Genomic DNA, 17,790 nt, shown 5'->3' on the forward strand with positions numbered 1-17,790 from the left:
GTTTTATTCTCTTCTCTTAAGTTCTGCTAAAGTCTACAAGCATTTATTTTACTTCTTCCCAGATACCAAAGGGGGTACTTAGTTTTAGGCAAAATACATAATACATTCCACAAATGGCATGGGAAATGGGAAAAAAAAAATAAAAATGGAAAATTCTGAAAAGTTTTTTTGCCTGTTATAAGCCTTCCCACTTTTCCAGCAGTAATTTTATTACATCTTGCATTGCTATACGTTCTCCTAATCGATGTAAGCTCTAAATGAACCAGTGCTATTGCAGGAGACCTGGCACTAATGAATGCCAAAAGAACACATTATTTTGATTTCCTAAATGGAAGTCATCATTTTCAATGAGAAAGCAGAAATGAAAAGATGAAAAACTGATGGCCTATCTCAGCTGCCACCCTTTACCTGCAGATATCTATTGAAGAATGCACTTAACATCCATCACCAGGAAAAGCTTTATTCATTCAATACCAGTACCTTATACAGGCTTTTGGAGCTATTAAAGCAAAAACAATCATTGTCTGTTCTGAAATGGGAGCCCCAAAAATACACAGGTAGCATATTTTTAGCTCTGTATATTGTATGTTCATATAGTGGCTAGTACAACAGAGGTGGGGCTTGATAGGGTATTGTAAATCAGTAAACATATTTTGATCCTTCAGTGCCAGTCAGTCTGTGATTGCAAGGAAAGACATGTAGTACTGAAATAATTCAGGAAAAAATGCATTTGTTTTGTGCTGTCCTTCCAAAAGTATATCTCACTGGCTGGTGCAATCATGCAACTTTAACTCTACAAACCATTGCACAATGCTCACCTGCCTCCTCATGAGCAGCATACTGACATTACCAGCTACCTCACACACACTTTTGCCATTCTGTTTTCGTTATCAGACTCATTTCCAAGGGATGGTTAGATTGAGTTACGCTTTACATTTTTTTCCTTCTAATTTCTGTATAAAATATTGCAACCCCCTGTAATTATGGAGGATTTAATACAAAATGAAAGATTTAACATGTATTCCTTTTAGTCAGCCAGAATCTTTGCAATACTATTAAAAGTATGCATTTACACCTTTGAGGAAACTATACAAAACTCTGTTTAAGAACACAGATTATCATGTTGGTGGCTTCTTATGAAATAAAGTGATTAAATACATTGAAATCTCATCCCATTTCAGTTGACTTAAATGCACTTAAAACTTCATCCACAGTTCTTTTTCTATAGTAAGCTACAATATAAGCAATGTATGTATTATCATTATATCATCATTGCATTTCAGCCTGATGCTCTAGAGTTGTTAAAGTCTGAGAATCTAAAAAATCTAAAAAAATATTGTGAAAATATTTTACATCCATATTGGTAATGTTTTAAATTACAGGTGGACTCTTCCTTTTCCCCTATACTTGTTCTATTGTATAAAAATATTTCAAACCTTTCACCTTCTTTTGACTGCCATGAATTCAAGTGTAAAGCTTCAGATTTCAGTGAATGACATCCTTAAGATCCAGCCTGACAAGAGAACTTAATTATATTGTGTAACAAATTTTAAAAAGAAAAAAAGAAGTGAGAAATGGACATTATGGGCAATATCCAGTAGAGTCCTTATGATTTATCCCACCGCAGGATCTAGCCCATAGATATGAACAGCATTATAAAGGAAGTCCAATGCTCTGACTGACTTGGTTCTCCAAAATATGAAGAAAAAGAGAAGAAAACAATGAAGTCCCATCTTTCCACTCAAAGATTTCTTGCACAGATTCAAAAGTGTTTCAGATTTCCCACAGTCTCTTTCCACCATTTTTTTTCATTTCTCTTGTGGACATTATAATTCCTTAACTGCTAAAAAATGGATAAAATTTATGCTTTTGTAAGAGTTTTGTCATTGTTCAGAAGGTATAGGCAAATGAAAATACCAAGCAAACCTAAGCAGCATCTGATTTCAATAAGAGCCTTAATAAAAAACTTGACAGCTGCCAGTAAGCCTTTTCAAAATGTAGCTGGAAATGGGCTTTCGTGTAAGTTGCTAAGAACAACTTGTCACTTTCAAATGCAAGCTCAGCTCTACATGCCTTATGGTATGCACTCCAGTCTGCACTGTGTTGTGGCTTACAACCTCTTTTAGCATTCCCAAAACTGCAAACTTTAATCAGATTAACTCCTGCAAAAAGGAATATTAGTTGCATAGGGAAGAAAAAGAACAACAGTGTGGTCAATAAGTTCTAAGTCCCTGCCACAAATTGTCCTGCACAACTGCCTTCTGGCCATCACAGGCTTAGATAAGCATGAAAGAAAAATCAACTGGATAATTTATTAAGTCATTCATTTCCGCAAGATTAGATTTTTGAAAGAGACTGCAGAGCAGGCCAGCAGAACCTTGGAAGCATGAGCAATCAGTAACTTTCTTTTTCTCCCCTTAGAATTTATACTGAAATTCTGTAGTTGTGAGAAGAACAACTGTAACTCCACACTTAAACAGATTTGCCAATAACAAAGATGAAATGGAAGGTTTTATAGCAAGAGTTGTTAGTTTTTTCCTGAATCAGTACATACGGTATTAGTTGTTGAAGGAAATTTGAACTTCACTTGAACTTTAAAATCACTTTCTTTTTTTTACCAACTATCGTTTTTAGTGACAGTTGCTTAATCTCAGGTTATTTCAATAGCTTGTTATACTTCTTTTATCAACGATAAGACAATGACTGTAAGGCAATACTTTCAGGTTTATACCAGGTTATCACTGTCATTGAGTTAATTTCTGAATTTTGTAATAGTAACATAAAATCCACAAGTTAAATACAAAAAATGAACAATAGGTGCCAAACTATACTCCAAGTTTTTAATTCACTCGGCCTACTTTATAGGTATATGTGAGGATGGAATTTGACCCTAACTTTGATCTCTTCTTGCAAACTTTCAGGCAAAATCTCCACTCAGTACTAACAAATTGAAACTACACTTAAATATAGTTCCAGTCTAAAAACAAAAACAAAACCCAGTACTAATATGGTCAAGATTTGCTACTTTTAAAGTACAAATTTTCACTATTGCTTATCTGTAAATTCTGAAATAATCGTTCTTGTTTGTTTTTCTTCAAATCTTTTTTAAGAGACATATTGCTAATATGGAATGATTATCACCCAAATAAGTATAAAACAATGCAGTTTCAAGGAAGGAATTAGGAATTCACAGAAAAATATAGATAAGTCATCTAAAAGCATATTTGAAATGTAAATGACACTCTGCAGGAAATTCTTACTTGACAGTGTTATTACAGAGGAAAAAAAAGAAATTACTGAATTAATAGCTGAAGTAATATATGTTATGAAAAAATTGTCACATTTTCATAGTCACATTTCACCTCATAATATTGTTTTAAATTACTCTAGAGTCACACTTACCTTGATGTTGCCAGAAATGTTCAAGTGATGACTGCCGTGCTTCCACATGTATGCAATACTAGGAAATGTAAACTAAGTAAACTAGAACTACCTCATAGTATGTTAACATTTAGTGCCAATAGGTCACTGATTAATATAAATATTTTAGAGTATTAGTAATGATATTAGGAATTCAAGGTATCAAAGGAAAAAATAGGGAATACAGATTCAACATTTCTTTACATAAGATTCAGATAAAATGTCCTTTACATTTTATAAAAACATGTCTTTTGTATAAACTGATTAAGTATGGAATCTCCACAAAATGTACATGGATTATATATAAAAAAAAGCCTTTAATACTAAAATATATCATGAAAACAGAATTTTAACCATCAGTCAATGTGACAACAGTTCACCAATACATATACGTTTTATCATGTTCAGAAATCTTATCAAATAAGCTTTCAGTTACATAAAAATATACCTCACAAAAACGTGCCTAAATGTTTGAGAGTTTCAAATGAGTTATAACGATTTGAACAAGTTATATTTGCTATACAAGGATGATTAATATTTTCACTGTAGTTTATTTGCACAGGCAACCTCACTGACTGTTTTACAAAAATAGCTTTTTCATTTGTAACACTCTAAATGACTTCATCTCATTTTCAGAACTGCACATAACATGCGTGTATCAATACTTGCAGCATTTTGTGCATTTGATTTTTCCTTTGGAAGTAGCTAATGCATGAGATCAGACTGTTTTTTCAAAGTATCAACATTTGATTGGGTTTCCTTCACATATTTATTATAATGATATAGAAGTCCTCACTGTTGTCCATCTAAAGTTCAGGTACTCTATCCATATTTGAACAGCAATACAAAAAGTTGTCTCAAAAAGAGACAGAATACGTAACCGTTACTCATAATTTCTGAAGATGTTTATCAAATCAGGACACTCTTCTTGCATTGCCTAAATACCAGCACAAGTATATAATTTCAAACCCCAGAACTCCAATTCTTTCACACACAGTAGGGACAAACTTGTTAAAATAATATATTATAAATCTTAGTTAACATAAAATGTTCTTAAAAAAAGCAAGTATGCTCAGAGTGATGAACAACCATCAGCTTACACAGTGAATTACCAAAACTCAGTGAATTACCTAAAAATCATATCTTTTTTACTTCTCTTACATTGTCTTGTAGCTTTTAGTTCTGTTTGACTATATAGGCTATGATAAAAATTATTTTCTGAGAGCATACTTTACTTAGTCAGCTGGGTCAATCCATCAAGCCTGGAGGAAGCAGATTTTGGTGTATTTAGGTAAGAGGAACTCTCTGTCAAAAGGTTCTTGCTAAATTACAGTTTTGACAATCACATTTCAAGAATGTCCATACTTGCCCCTGACTACAGAATTATACAGAAGTTATCTAAGCTTGTTGGGAGTTCAGATGCAATAAAAGTAAGCCATATGAGAGCAGAACAAGCTATTAAGTGCAGTTGTGATTGTCAGACACAATCACAGTGGTACCATGTACTCATTCTATGAAAGGAACGTATCTAATGTTAGAAACTCTATGAATGTACACATAGCTTCTGATGACACTGTAATTTATGTACTTGTTGCTTCTGATGTTTGAAACAGAAGATGTAGTGACATGACAGTCCAAAAACAATGGGATATGGATGGAGTTTATCAGCTGCATTTGCACAAATAGAATTTCTGTGACTTAACAATAGATTTAAAATAAGAGAAAAAGATAAGATTTACAAAAAATAATTATCAAAGAGCAGAATTCTGATGTCTCCAAAGACATGTTGGTAGCAATGTAATTAACACTTACGTGTCATTGCTGGGAATTTAGGCGCTCCATTGAAGTAGAAAATCAGCTACGACAACTGACATTAGCTGACACAATTATTGACCAACTAAGAAGACAGGCCGGGGACAAAATGGGCCAGGAAGTCTTCTGCATGAAGCTTAGAGAGGTAGGTGAGGCAATGTAGTGAAGTTTGCATTGGCTTCAGCAGTGCAAACAGTCACTATAAGCTAAATTGAGCTTAAACAAACCTCCTTTCTTGTGTAAGCATGAAACTCTGATTTACTTAGCACACTCCAGCTCCTGGGTCATTCCCATGTGTACTAATCTACCTCTGGCCTTTTCTACCAGCAGATCACCTTTAAGTTTCCTGTAATAGTGGAGTCACATTCACTGGAGAGAGAGGAGGGGTGTCTGGAGACACAAAGGGAACAGATAATCTGCATGTCTGAACTTAAAATACCTACAAAGGAGTCATTCTGTACAACAATTACACTAGTGAAGATAAAATTCAACATATTGTAGACTATTGTTCCCTGCCAATATGAAAGAATCTGGCTCGCAAGGTCATATACTACTTACTTGCTTTGATTACTGCTGAATAGAATAGAATAGAATAGAATAGAATAGAATAGAATAGAATAGAACAGAACAGAACAGAACAGAACAGAACATAGTTCAGTTGGAAGGGACCTACACTGGTCAGTCAAATCCTAAGCAGTTCATTTACAACATACACTGTTTCAGTGCATTGATGTTTTAATTTGCAAACCGGGCACTCAGTGAAGTAAAGAAAGCTAAGGTTCTCAGTAACTTGCGGAAGTACTGAGCCTCCCTGTATACTGAACTCTGATTTATATTACACTGCATAATATGATCATTTATAGGGAGCTATAATTGCATGTGGATATAATTTCTACTAAAAGGAAGTACAGCCTTTTAAGACAGAGTACTTAAAATGGATGCTTATTGCCAAAAAGGTAGATAGATAAGAGAGAGACTATTCTTATCTGCATGATTTGGAATTCTAAGAGGAATAAAATGTTAAATTGCAAGCAGTCTTGGAAATGCTAAGTCAATTTTACAATTTTGAACTCTGAGTGCGTCTCATTTACTGCAGTAGATGTTTCATTTAACTCTGGCTTCCAAAATGCCTGATTCATATTCTAGAATTCATGTCTGCTTTTCCCTTTAATACCTCACACAAGAACAAGTTCATGTTCGAATATCATAACTTTTTTAAAGATTGCTTAAGATTTTTTTCTTCAAAGTTTATAACACAATGACTGAATTTAACTGCATTAAAAAAAATTGTGCTGGAGCTTTGGGGCTTTGATTTTATTGTTTTGTGTTTGGTTTTTTTTGGGGGGGTCATTTGTCAGATTTAATTTTTACGGTTACACAAGCTAAACAGGGATTCAGCGTATTGCAGGCTCACCATGAGACAGACAATTCAGGTCATGTCACTGTAAAACAATAATAATCATATATCCCTCTTCTGTATTTTTCCTGCCAACATAATCCTGAAAAAGGCACTAAAACGGTGTTTATAGCTAGGTTGGAAAGATGTTATTTCTTCTTAAAGCATATCCATGAAGACTAGGACTGTAGACAATGAAGAGGAATTGAGCAGTATATAGACTGAATGAGTCAGGTCATTCAAACCATCCCATTTTCTGTAATACTAGAACATTCTTTGAATTAGGATATCTATTTTACCTAATCCTCCCATTCTGCTGAATTTCCATTATTTCCAAATAATTCCCTAAATAGTTTGGGAATTTTGAAAATTCAACTCAGTTGTTGAATAACTTAAACTTTTTATAAAAAATACTATCATCCCACACAGTGTTCAAAGCATGGGGTGGGGACATAGCGGGATTTAGTACTTCTGCGTGTTACAGTATTGAATTTATCAAGGTACAGGAGCACTGCCTTGCACTGGGACAAGTTAGCAATTTCCTCTAGCTCCAGCAGTGTCTTCAGTCGTCACTGTGGTGAAGTATGAGTAGGAACAGAAACTGCTGAGCTGGGCAGAGGCAGGATCCTCTCAAACCCTAAAGTGCACAAGAAATTAAACACAGCACTGCAGCACTCCACTTTCAACAGGGCCCACTACAGTAAGTAAAAGGAAAAGCTAAATCTTTCTATTTTACTGTCCAAAAAGGATCCTATCCAGGGAATATATTTTGATAAATGTAAACTTATACTCAGAGGGAAAATATGGCCTTCTAAATAACATCAACAACCCATATTATTGCTGCATGCATGCTTGGGGGCCTAGAAATCTCAGGAAGAATAATTCCAGAAGTATTTTTATTCCAAGGATAGAGAGGGATAACTAAAAAGTTGAAAAGTCTTAGGCCCAGCTGTCTGCTATTTTGCCATAGTGCTACTTGAACACAGAGAGAGATATGAGGTACTTATTTCCAGAGCAGCTCTGCAGTCCTCCAAGACGGTGAGGAAACGTAGTTCTTCTGTATTCTGGAGTTACAGATAAATATTGTTCAGTGCACAATCTAAAGGCTTATATTTTAGCCAGAATCAAGAAGAAAAGAGAGAGATGAAGATATTTGTCTCTATCATCCAGTTAAAATGTTTTATAGCCCTGAAGGTCACCGTGTTACAGTTACTGCAAGTAAAGCCTTTTTTCTGTCTAGGATGCCTGCTTTCTGGTTAACTTGAGACTAGAAGTTTTAGTATCTCAGTTATAGCCAATAGGCAATCAGAATTCCGTTTATGAAAGGTGGAGAAACCTTGTCTTTATGGTGCCTGCTAAAATCTGGTTTTAAAATTCAACGGGTGCAATGTTGTGTGTTAAAACAAGGTCTTTTCATATCATAAGTTATAGGATGATCACAAATTCCATTAAACGTAATTAAAAATATTATATCATAAGGCAGTAAAAGAAACCCATATAGTTTATATTCTATTACCTTGACAAATATTCCATGGCTGTATAGATATTTCTTGAGGTCAAATTCTGTGAAGTATAGTCAGTAATTAAGAGGTCCCTAAAAATTTTCATTTTCCCTCATCTATGAAGATGTATTTCCAAAATCCAGGCTTTCTTAAACATATGTAATCACTGTTATAGATTTGCTCCCAGGATCTCAAACTGGATTTTTTTCCCACAGTTTAAACCTCGGAAAGCTGATGCTAACAGCAGTAGCAGTTGCCTCCTGCCGAGAGCAGTGCAAGGCTTGCGAGATCCCCGAGGGGTGTCTAAGGGAGTTGCTGGGCCCCCAGCACCCTTGGGCTATTGGTGGAGAAGATACCAGCCAGCAGGAAATATGTCTCATGAGAGGGGTGGGCGAGAGTGTGATGGTGCCGGCTGTCCCTGTGACCAGTTCAAACTGCGGGAAGCTGCATGTAACCAGCCCCTGAGGAATGCCAGCCACGGGGAACACCGCTAACAGGCTGTGAAAACAGGGACAGCGTTGTTTGGGAGTGGTGTCAGCAAACTGTGTGGCAGTTCGCGTGGCAGGGCACACGGGAAGAGCTGCAGTGATTGGGCTGCTGTCTGCTCTGCTCGCCTGCAGGCTTAGGCTGCAGCCCCTATGGTCACCCCAGCTAGCTGATGGCTGTGCAAGCCTATCCAGAAGCTTGAGGTCTCCAGGGAATTGGAATTAGAATTAGAAGAACAACGTCTTTCAAAATAATTATCATTTTGTAAGTGGGCTATTTTTTCTGAGAACTGTAAGAAGACTGTGACCTGCTGAAAGAAAGTGATGTCGGCCCATCACAACTGCAAGGCTGTGGCTGAAACCTGAATAGGCACTGCAGCCTGCCTATGCTGACGTCTCTACCCAAACTGACCTCCCAAGGACTGAAGTAGCTGTCCACACCTTAGGTTTCATGGAGCTCCAGTATCTGGAAGTCCTTCTAGCAGCTGAAGGCAGTGGTAGTTGTCATAGCTGCAAGTATGCCTAGCCGGAGGAACTCCTCAGACAAGTAGCTATGTTACCAGAGGAGCTCAACAGGGAACGCAGTATCCAGGAATGTGAGCAGGAGATCAGAACATGGTATTGTGCACTGTCCCAGCCTGAGTGACAACCCTGCCTTAAGGCTGTGCAAGGATAAGCCTGAATCCAACCCTGAGCTGTCTCACACAAGTAACTCACAAGATGAAGGAGACTGGACCCTTGTCTCTGCTCAGGGCAGAAGAAGAATCTTTCCCCACCCCCTGAAGTGCTCCTACATAACAGACACAATGTCCTGGGGCTGGAGAATGAACAGCATGTGAGCAACAGACAGGATCCAGGAAAAGCCAACCATGCAAACTTGATTCAACTACCCACCTGCATTAGAACCACTTCTACCAGAAAAGCAGGTAAAGTATTAGGAATTGGAAATTCCCTACTGAGACCCAAAGCACCCATTTGCCATGCAGACAATTTATTTAGATAAGTTTGCTGCCTACCAGGAGGTCACATTCGTGACACCTCTGAGAGGCTGCTAAGCCTGATGAACCCTACAGAGTATCATCTGTTCCTACTGTTCCATGCAGGGTCTATGGATACTGCAACAAGGCAAGTTATGCCCCTCAGAGCAATATTAAAAGGATCAGGAGTACAGGTGGTGTTCTCCTCTATCCTCCCAGTCACAGGAGGGAGTTCAGGAATTCAGGCAAATTGAACAGGTGAATGCCTGGCTGTGTAGCTGGTGCCATACTCGAGGTTTTAGTTTCTTTGATCATAGATCCACCTTTGACAAGCCAGGTCTCTTGGGAGCTGATGAGATTGATCAGACCAAGTGAGGCAAGAGCCTCTTTGCCAACAAGCTGGCCAGAGTTATAAGGAGAGCTTTAAACTAGATTTAGCAGGGAAAGGGGATAGAGCTTTGGTTAACAGGGAAGAGCCAAGGGCTGCTGATACATTAGGAACCAACAGGGGAACACGTATGAAATGCCCCAAAGGAATTAGGGTATTTTCCTCTAAAAAGGCGACATGGTCGCTAGCCCTACTGAAGTGTCTGTATACAAATGCACGCAGCATGGGTAACAAACAAAAGGAGCTGGAAGCCACCGTGCAGCTAGAAAGCTACAAACTAATCACTGTCACTGAAACATGGTGGGACAAATCACACAACTGGAGCACTGCAATAAATGACTATAATAAAAAATGATGACTATATGGTGAACAAATGACTATAAATGGGGGGGGTGGGTGCCCTCTATATTAAAAAATGGATTGACTACACACAGCCATCTTTGAAAAACTGCGATGAACAGGTTGAGAGCTTATGGGTGAAAATTAGAGGCCAAGCCAACAAAGGAAACCTTGTGGTTACTACAGGCTGCCCACTCAAAGGGAGGATGTCCATGAAGCGTTCTTACTTCAACTACAAGGAAGCATCATGCTCGCAGACTCTGATCCTGTTGGGGAACTTCAATCACCCTGACATCTGCTGGAAGAGTAGCACAGCAAGCTGTAAGCAGTCTAGGAGATTCTTGGAGTGCATTGGGGATAATTTCTTAATCCAGGTGACAGACAGCCTGGCCAGAGGAGAAGCATTACTGGATTTCTTGCTTACCAATACAGATGAACTAATTAGAAAGGTCAAGACTGGTGGCAGCCTAGGCTGCAGTGATCATGCCCTGGTGGAATTCACAATCTTGAGGGATATGGGCCAGGTGAAGAGTAGGGTCAGGACCCTGAATTTTAGGAGAGCAAACTCTCAGGTGTTTAAGGAATTAGTAGATGGGAACCTCTGGGAAACTGCCCTCAGGGATAAAGGAGCAGAACAGAGCTGGCAGCTCTTTAAGGTTTATTTATCTGAGAGCGCAAGAGCTCTCAATTCCCACATGTAAGAAAGTGGGCAAGGAAGGCAGGAGACTGGCTTGTCTCAGTAAGGATCTCCTGGTCAAACTAAAGTGTAAGAAGGAAATGTACAGGCAGTGGAACCAAGGACATGTATCCTGGGAAGAACATAGGGATGCTGCTCAGATGTGTAGGGATGGGATCAGGAAAGCTCAAGCACAGTTGGAGCTGAATTTGGCAAGGAATGTGAAGAATGATAAGATGGGTTTCTACGGGTACATTGCTCAGAAAAGAAAGATGTATCCCCCCAATAAATAAGACAGGCAAACTAGTAAAAACTAGCATGGAGAAGGCTGAGGTACTCAACAATTTTTTTCCCCTCAGCTTTCACTGATAATTTCTCTTCCCACATCTCTCAAGTCCCTGAACCTCAAGACAGAGATTAGGGGAACAAAGTCCCTCCCACTGTAGGAGAAGACCAGGCTTGAGACCACTTGGGGAACCTGAACATACAAAAGTCCATGGGATCCAACCAGATGCATCCCAGGGTCCTGAGGAAATTGGCGGATGTAGTCACTAAGCCACTTTCCATCATATTTGAAAAGTCATGGCAGTCAGAGGAAGTCCCCAGTGACTTTAAAAAGGGTAATAAGGAGGACCCTGGGAACTACCAGCCAGTCAGCCTCACCTCCATGCCCAGTTAGATCATAGAACAGATCCTTCTGGAAGGCATATCAAAACATATGGAAGGCAAGTCAAAACATATGGAAGCCAGGGAGGTGATTAGAGATAGGCAACATGGCTTCACCAATGGCAAATCATGCCTGACTAATCTAGTGGCTTTCTACGACAAAGCGGTTCATCAATGGACAAAGGAAGAGCAACTGATGTCATCTACCTGGACTTCTGTAAGGTCTTTGATACGGCCCCCCACAACATTCTTGCTGCTAAATTGGAGAGATGTGGATTTGATGGATGGACTGTTAGGGGGATGAGGAACTGGCTGGATGGCCACAGCTTCAAGAGTTACAGTCATCATCTCAATGCCCATGTGGAAACCGGTAATGAGTGGTGTCCCTCAAGGGTCCATACTGGGACAATACTATTTAATATCTTCATTAATGACATAGGTAGTGGGATTGAGTGCACTCTCAGCAAGTCTGCAGACAATACAAAGATGAGTAATGCAGTTGATGTGCTAGAGGGAAAGGATGCCATCCAGAGGGACCTTGACAGCCTTGAGCAGTTCAACAAGGCCAAGTGCAAGGTCCTGCACATGGGTTGGGGCAATCCCTTGTATCGATACAGACTGAGGGATAAATGGATGAGAGCAGCCCTCCAGAGAAGGTCTTGGGGATGGTGGATGAAAGAATTGGACACAAACCAGGAATGTGTACTTGCAGCCCAGAAAGCCAATTGTACCCTGGGCTGCATAAAAAGAAACGTGGCCAGCAGGTAGAGGGAGATGATTCTCCCCCTCTGCTTCACTCTTGTGAGACCCCACCTGGAGTACTGCATCCAGCTCTGGGGTCCCCAGCAGAAGATATACATGGACCTGGTAGAGCAGGTCCAGAGGAGGGCCATGAAAATGGTCAGAAGGCTGGACCACCTCTATTTTGAAGAAAGGCTGAGTTGGGGTTGTTCAGCCTGGAGAAGAGAAGGCTCCCAGGAGACCTTATTGGGGCCTTTCAGTACTTAAAGGGGGCTTATAAGAAAGATGGAGAGTGCCTTTTTACCAAGGCCTGTAGTGACAGGACAAGGGGCAGCAGTTTTAAACTGAAAGAAGCTAGCTTTAGATTGGATAGAAGGAACAAATTGTTTATGATGAGGGTGGTGAAGCACTGGAACAGGTTGCCCACAGAAGTTGTGGATGCCCCATCCCTGGAAGTGTTCAAGGTCAGGTTGGATGGGGCTTTGAGCAACCTAATGTAGTGAAAGATGACCCTGCCCATGGCAAGGGGGTTGGACTGGATGATCTTGGAAGGTCCCTTCCAACCCAAATCATTCTTTGATTCTATGATTTATCTGGCTAATATAATCCCGTGATTATCTATGCAGTCTTAATAGATTTTCTAGCTACTGCTGTCATTAACAGCAAGGAAAATAATTTAATATACCTCAAGAACAGAACTAACATTTATGGTAAGTATAATAACATCCTGTATTCAGGTCCATTCAAGTGACATTTTTCCAGAGGAAAGAAAATTATATACATAAAGAGTCTTCAGTAACTCATCATTGTGATCAAGTCAATGTATATTCCTCCATCACAAGACGTGATAATAGTGATAGAATTACACAGCCCTGTCATTAGTCAGGTTTGTATGTGTTCTTTTATGTAGAAATTTACAAATCAAATGCAACTGAAACACACCAGATTTATAGAAATAAGTATATCTTTCAAAAAGAAGATAATCCAGACTAGAAGAATTTGATACAAATATTGCCAGTCTTCAAACTGTATTTCATAACAAGTATGTTACTTTTTTAACTTTTATGAATAATCATATTTGTTTTCCATATGGTTGTTTACCTGAAGAAGTTTCTATTTTGTCTTTCTTTTTTTTACTTATGAAGTAAGCAAAAAATACATCTAATTCACCTAACATCTTCCAATGTCTAGGCAGAACCTAATGCATTCTTAAGGATCATATTTACATTTCACCCCGGAAGAAAAAACAGAAATATGCTCATCAACAACAATTCCTCTGATTTTGAAGTGCTAAATGGATATTCTGAATACCTTCTGTTTTTCTAATTCAGACATAGACCTTCTAGAACAAAATAAATTCCGTAGTGTCTCAAAAGTTACATTTGCCACTGTTGAGAAGCAGTATTCAATGGCAAATATAACACCATATTTTTTCCTAATCCATTTAAAATCCTTACAGTTATTACTTTTAAGTTTCTTATATGACTGCCTCTGTATTGTGCCTTTTTTCCTAAATGCCACAATATAAAAATATAGCTTTTTGTCTTTTTTGTTTGTTTTCAATATAAATACATAAAATAGGAGTTCATCAATGCAAATATTGCATTTTTTCCTTTAGATTGATGTGAGGCAGCTGGTCAATGAAACATTTTAAACTACTTATAATCATCTGTATCCTTCAACAATTTTAGTTTTAAGAAACCAAGAGAAAACTTTTGAAGAGATCCATTAAATAACTTTTTTTACAGATAAATAACTATTACCAGGTTCCTGGGTATACAATTTATTTGACAATAACAACAATTTTTTTTTTTTAATAGTCTTGAGTACTTCACTTATATATTTACTTTCCTTTTCTTTCTTTTTATTTATTCTTTTTTGGGTGTGTTTCTGAGTACCAAGATTGCATGCATAAATATACCAAAATATCTTTCTATATTCTTGGCTTTGTGTTTAAATCTGTCTCTAACATAGAAAAAATGCTCTTTTGTATTTAAACAAGAGTCAAAATCGGGGACAAGAAAAAAATTCTCAGTACTCTGATAAGCTAGATCATTGTTGAAACACATTAACCACATTAATAGATAGCTCAGCAAAAGAAGTTTCCTGCATTCCAAAATAGTACATGCCAAGAATATAGATCATATTTGCTACCAAGAAAAACAAGATTATAAATCTTTGTAAAAGCCATTCTAAAAAGGCCACACAAAAAATTACTATATTTTACCTTGTGTATCTAAAATGCTGGAAATATGAGCATTCTAGCAGTCTATATGCTATTCTATACAGACTATATGCTTTTGCATTAAGATTAAAAATATTTCTAATGTCTGATATTATGAGCAAATTTTTAGCTTAATTTTCTATGGAAAAGTAGAACTTCAATAAATAAACATTCATTTGGAGAAAAGCCTCGTACATGCAAACATCCAGGGGTCAGAATCACAGAGAAGGCAGAAAAGATCTTTGGTCTCTTGTCATGGATCTAAGGTTATTTTGTTATTCAATCTAATGCTGACAGAAGAATATTTATAATGTCAAGAAGATGCAGCTCTTGTTCTGTTTGAAAGACAGAAGCATTAATTTCTCTCAATATTGTAATTCATTATTATGGAGTTCCCTATATTTAGGAAGATAATTTTATATCACTCCTTGAAATTGCTTGACTCTATATTACCTGCAATATAAATTCCATCAGTGTATATAGCCTGTTTTATCTGTATTACCTCTACGTCTTCTGCCCTAAAAAACAATTTGCATGCAAAAATAATAAATACAGATAAGTAGTAACATTTTCCCTCTTCCTACCATTGCCAACTGTTTTGAAACTGGAGAGTACTCGTTCTTGATTAATTTTCTTCTTTTTTTTTACATGGTATCGAGAAGATTTTAATGAGAAAAAGATACAAGTTCTCAAAACTTGTTAAATCACTGAACCAAGAGCAAATATGATATGATGACAAATTTAACATAAACCTGCACTGACATAATTATAAATATCCAGTCATTTTTGTCTAAGGTGAAGGAAGCTGTCAAAAAGAAGGGAACATTTAGCCTAGCACAGTTTCCATAAAATATTGAACAGAATTCAAAATTAATATAATACAGTCAAATTATCCACCAGCAAGAATGTTTTAAAAACAAAACTGGCACAAGGATCTATGATTGATCAGTAGATAAATTACGCAATAAAATATTTCTATGCAATTGGTGATGAAGAAAAGAGTCACTTACCTAAAACCCCCAGCCTGTAATTGAGAGTGACAACAATGACATTTCCATAACTTGCGAGAATGCTGCCATCAATCATGTTGCCAGTACCCTCCATGTAAGATCCACCATGGATGTAAACCATAACGGGTTTCTTGCTGTTCTGATCATGAATGTCTGAAAAAGTTCAAGTAAGGAAAACATAATAAAGTAATAAAAAACAAGGAAATATGGCATTAGCAATTTATAACAGTGCTAAAGCTATTCTTAATTATTTCCTATGTTTTCAATGTTATCACCACCATTTTAATCAGCTAGCTTACACAGTTCAGGATCATCCTACAGGCCTAATATTTATAGTTTGAATATCTCTCTTGGTTACTTCAAATACTATTTCCTCTGAAATGTTCTCAGAACACTTGAAATGCCTTCAATGTTATCAGGAATTTAATTTGAATATAAGTGCCTAAAAGCCTAAAGAGAAAAATCAAATTATGGAATAATCTTGTCTTTTTTTAGAATACTCTGATTCAAGGATATGCCAATTTAGAAATATCTGTACATTTAATAATGAAATTACAATAATGATCCATACTTTCCATTTCTCACTGAGACATAATTGTTGAAATTATATTCCCAATAACTCAGTAAGAGATAATATCACAAAATCAAATTGTTCTGACAGAAGTAAACATAGTAGACTGTTCCTTCTTTCAAATAGCCTAGCAGTTAACAAACAAAGAGAATTCATGTTAATTCATGGCCCAGTTTTTTTGTATTTAAAGCAAGAGATGTCTTTCGTGTTGTACTTTTTCTTGTCATGGTAGCTAAGCCTTAAAGAACAGGCTTGAATTAATGCTCCTTAATGGTATGGCTGATCTTTTGTATACACAGAAAAGCTCTTGACTACTTTCAAACAGACAAACAACTGGGACTTTATTTCTAAAAGAAAGTTAAATGAAATTGATAGTAATATTTTCATACTTCAGAGTGAGTTATAAAGATGCACTAATCAATGATTTAGGGTATATTTAGGACTGGATTCATATCTCTTTCTCTAATAACCAAAAAGTTAGACTCATGACCCCAGAGATGGTTCAGACTGTGTAAGTTAGGAACATATATTCTCTACAGAAACAGTGGGAACAGGATCTAAGCTCCTTTAAAAAGCAAAGGGCAATTCAGTGAGCTGCGGTTAGGTATATACACCTTTTACAAATAATTCAGTGCATCTGCATGTGGAATAGGAGCACTTCTTTTAATCATATAGTACAACATACAAGGGAAAGCAGAGTCTCTGACTATTCAATCAGGACTAAAAAAAAAAAACAAACTGTATTCTCTTTTGGGTAGGATAGGCATATATTGAACAGTGGAATAGGGAAGTGGAGGAAGCAAAAGCTGAGATAAATACCCAGAGGTAGGGGACCTGGGTTTGAAAGCCTTCCATAACTCTTCCCTCTCCTCATGTTTTTTAGGAAGTACTCTAAGATACCAAAAATGTGATCAGCAATGAGACACTATATATATAGTATTTTGTATATGTGGAGCTAATTTGAGCATATTTAAAGTTAAAGTATGACTGGTCATATTCCTATGGCCCAGTTTTACTTTACTCATGTGTATTCACTACCCAAAATATCAAAAATTGACAGCTGAGTGCAAGGCTCCAATGTACACCTGTCTAGTTGTCAGAATTTAAGGCTTCTTGTAGAATCCTCCTTCTTTACATAAAAAGATACATACTTTACATGTTGTATTTTATGTCTTGTACTTGAGCAGCAGAACAAAAGGTTTTGTGATAAGATCTTTTTAATTGTTGTGACTATAAGAGTAATGCAGCTATAAAACTTCTCATATAAAGCAATTAGGTACATTCTAGTGAATGTATTTTTTTTTTATTCTCAGCATTTGCAGCAAAGTACATCAGTGTTTCTTCTGTGAAGTCTCAGTTAAGCCCTCAAAAAATGAAAGCAACAATTATTTAACACCATTGTTTGTGTTACTGAATTACCTTTCCCTCCTCTCTCCAAACTTTTATGGCATGATTTGTTGTATTTATTTAATCTTTCCCTATTACATACTTCTACCTCAGAGCTGAATCTTTCACTGCTGAAGTCAATGGGAGGTTTCCTCTTTCCCTTCAATGGGAACATGATTAGCTTCAACATAAAGGAA

At 37.2% G+C, this 17,790-nt stretch overlaps 1 protein-coding gene across 3 annotated transcripts in view; it reads right to left on the minus strand.

Moving 5' to 3' along the window:
• Window positions 1–17,790, minus strand: part of NLGN4X (neuroligin 4 X-linked) — a gene marked incomplete at both ends in the record, with an annotated part of 126,573 nt that overhangs the window by 61,928 nt on the left and 46,855 nt on the right. For all 3 annotated transcript variants that reach the window (XM_082334065.1, XM_082334064.1, XM_082334066.1), the window contains one exon: window positions 15,637–15,789. In XM_082334065.1, the coding sequence (XP_082190191.1) occupies window positions 15,637–15,789 (153 nt within the window). The remainder of the gene's footprint in view (window positions 1–15,636; window positions 15,790–17,790) is intronic.

Source organism: Platalea leucorodia (assembly GCF_965183815.1).
Source record: "Platalea leucorodia genome assembly, chromosome: 2".
NCBI classification, from domain to species: domain Eukaryota; kingdom Metazoa; phylum Chordata; class Aves; order Pelecaniformes; family Threskiornithidae; genus Platalea; species Platalea leucorodia.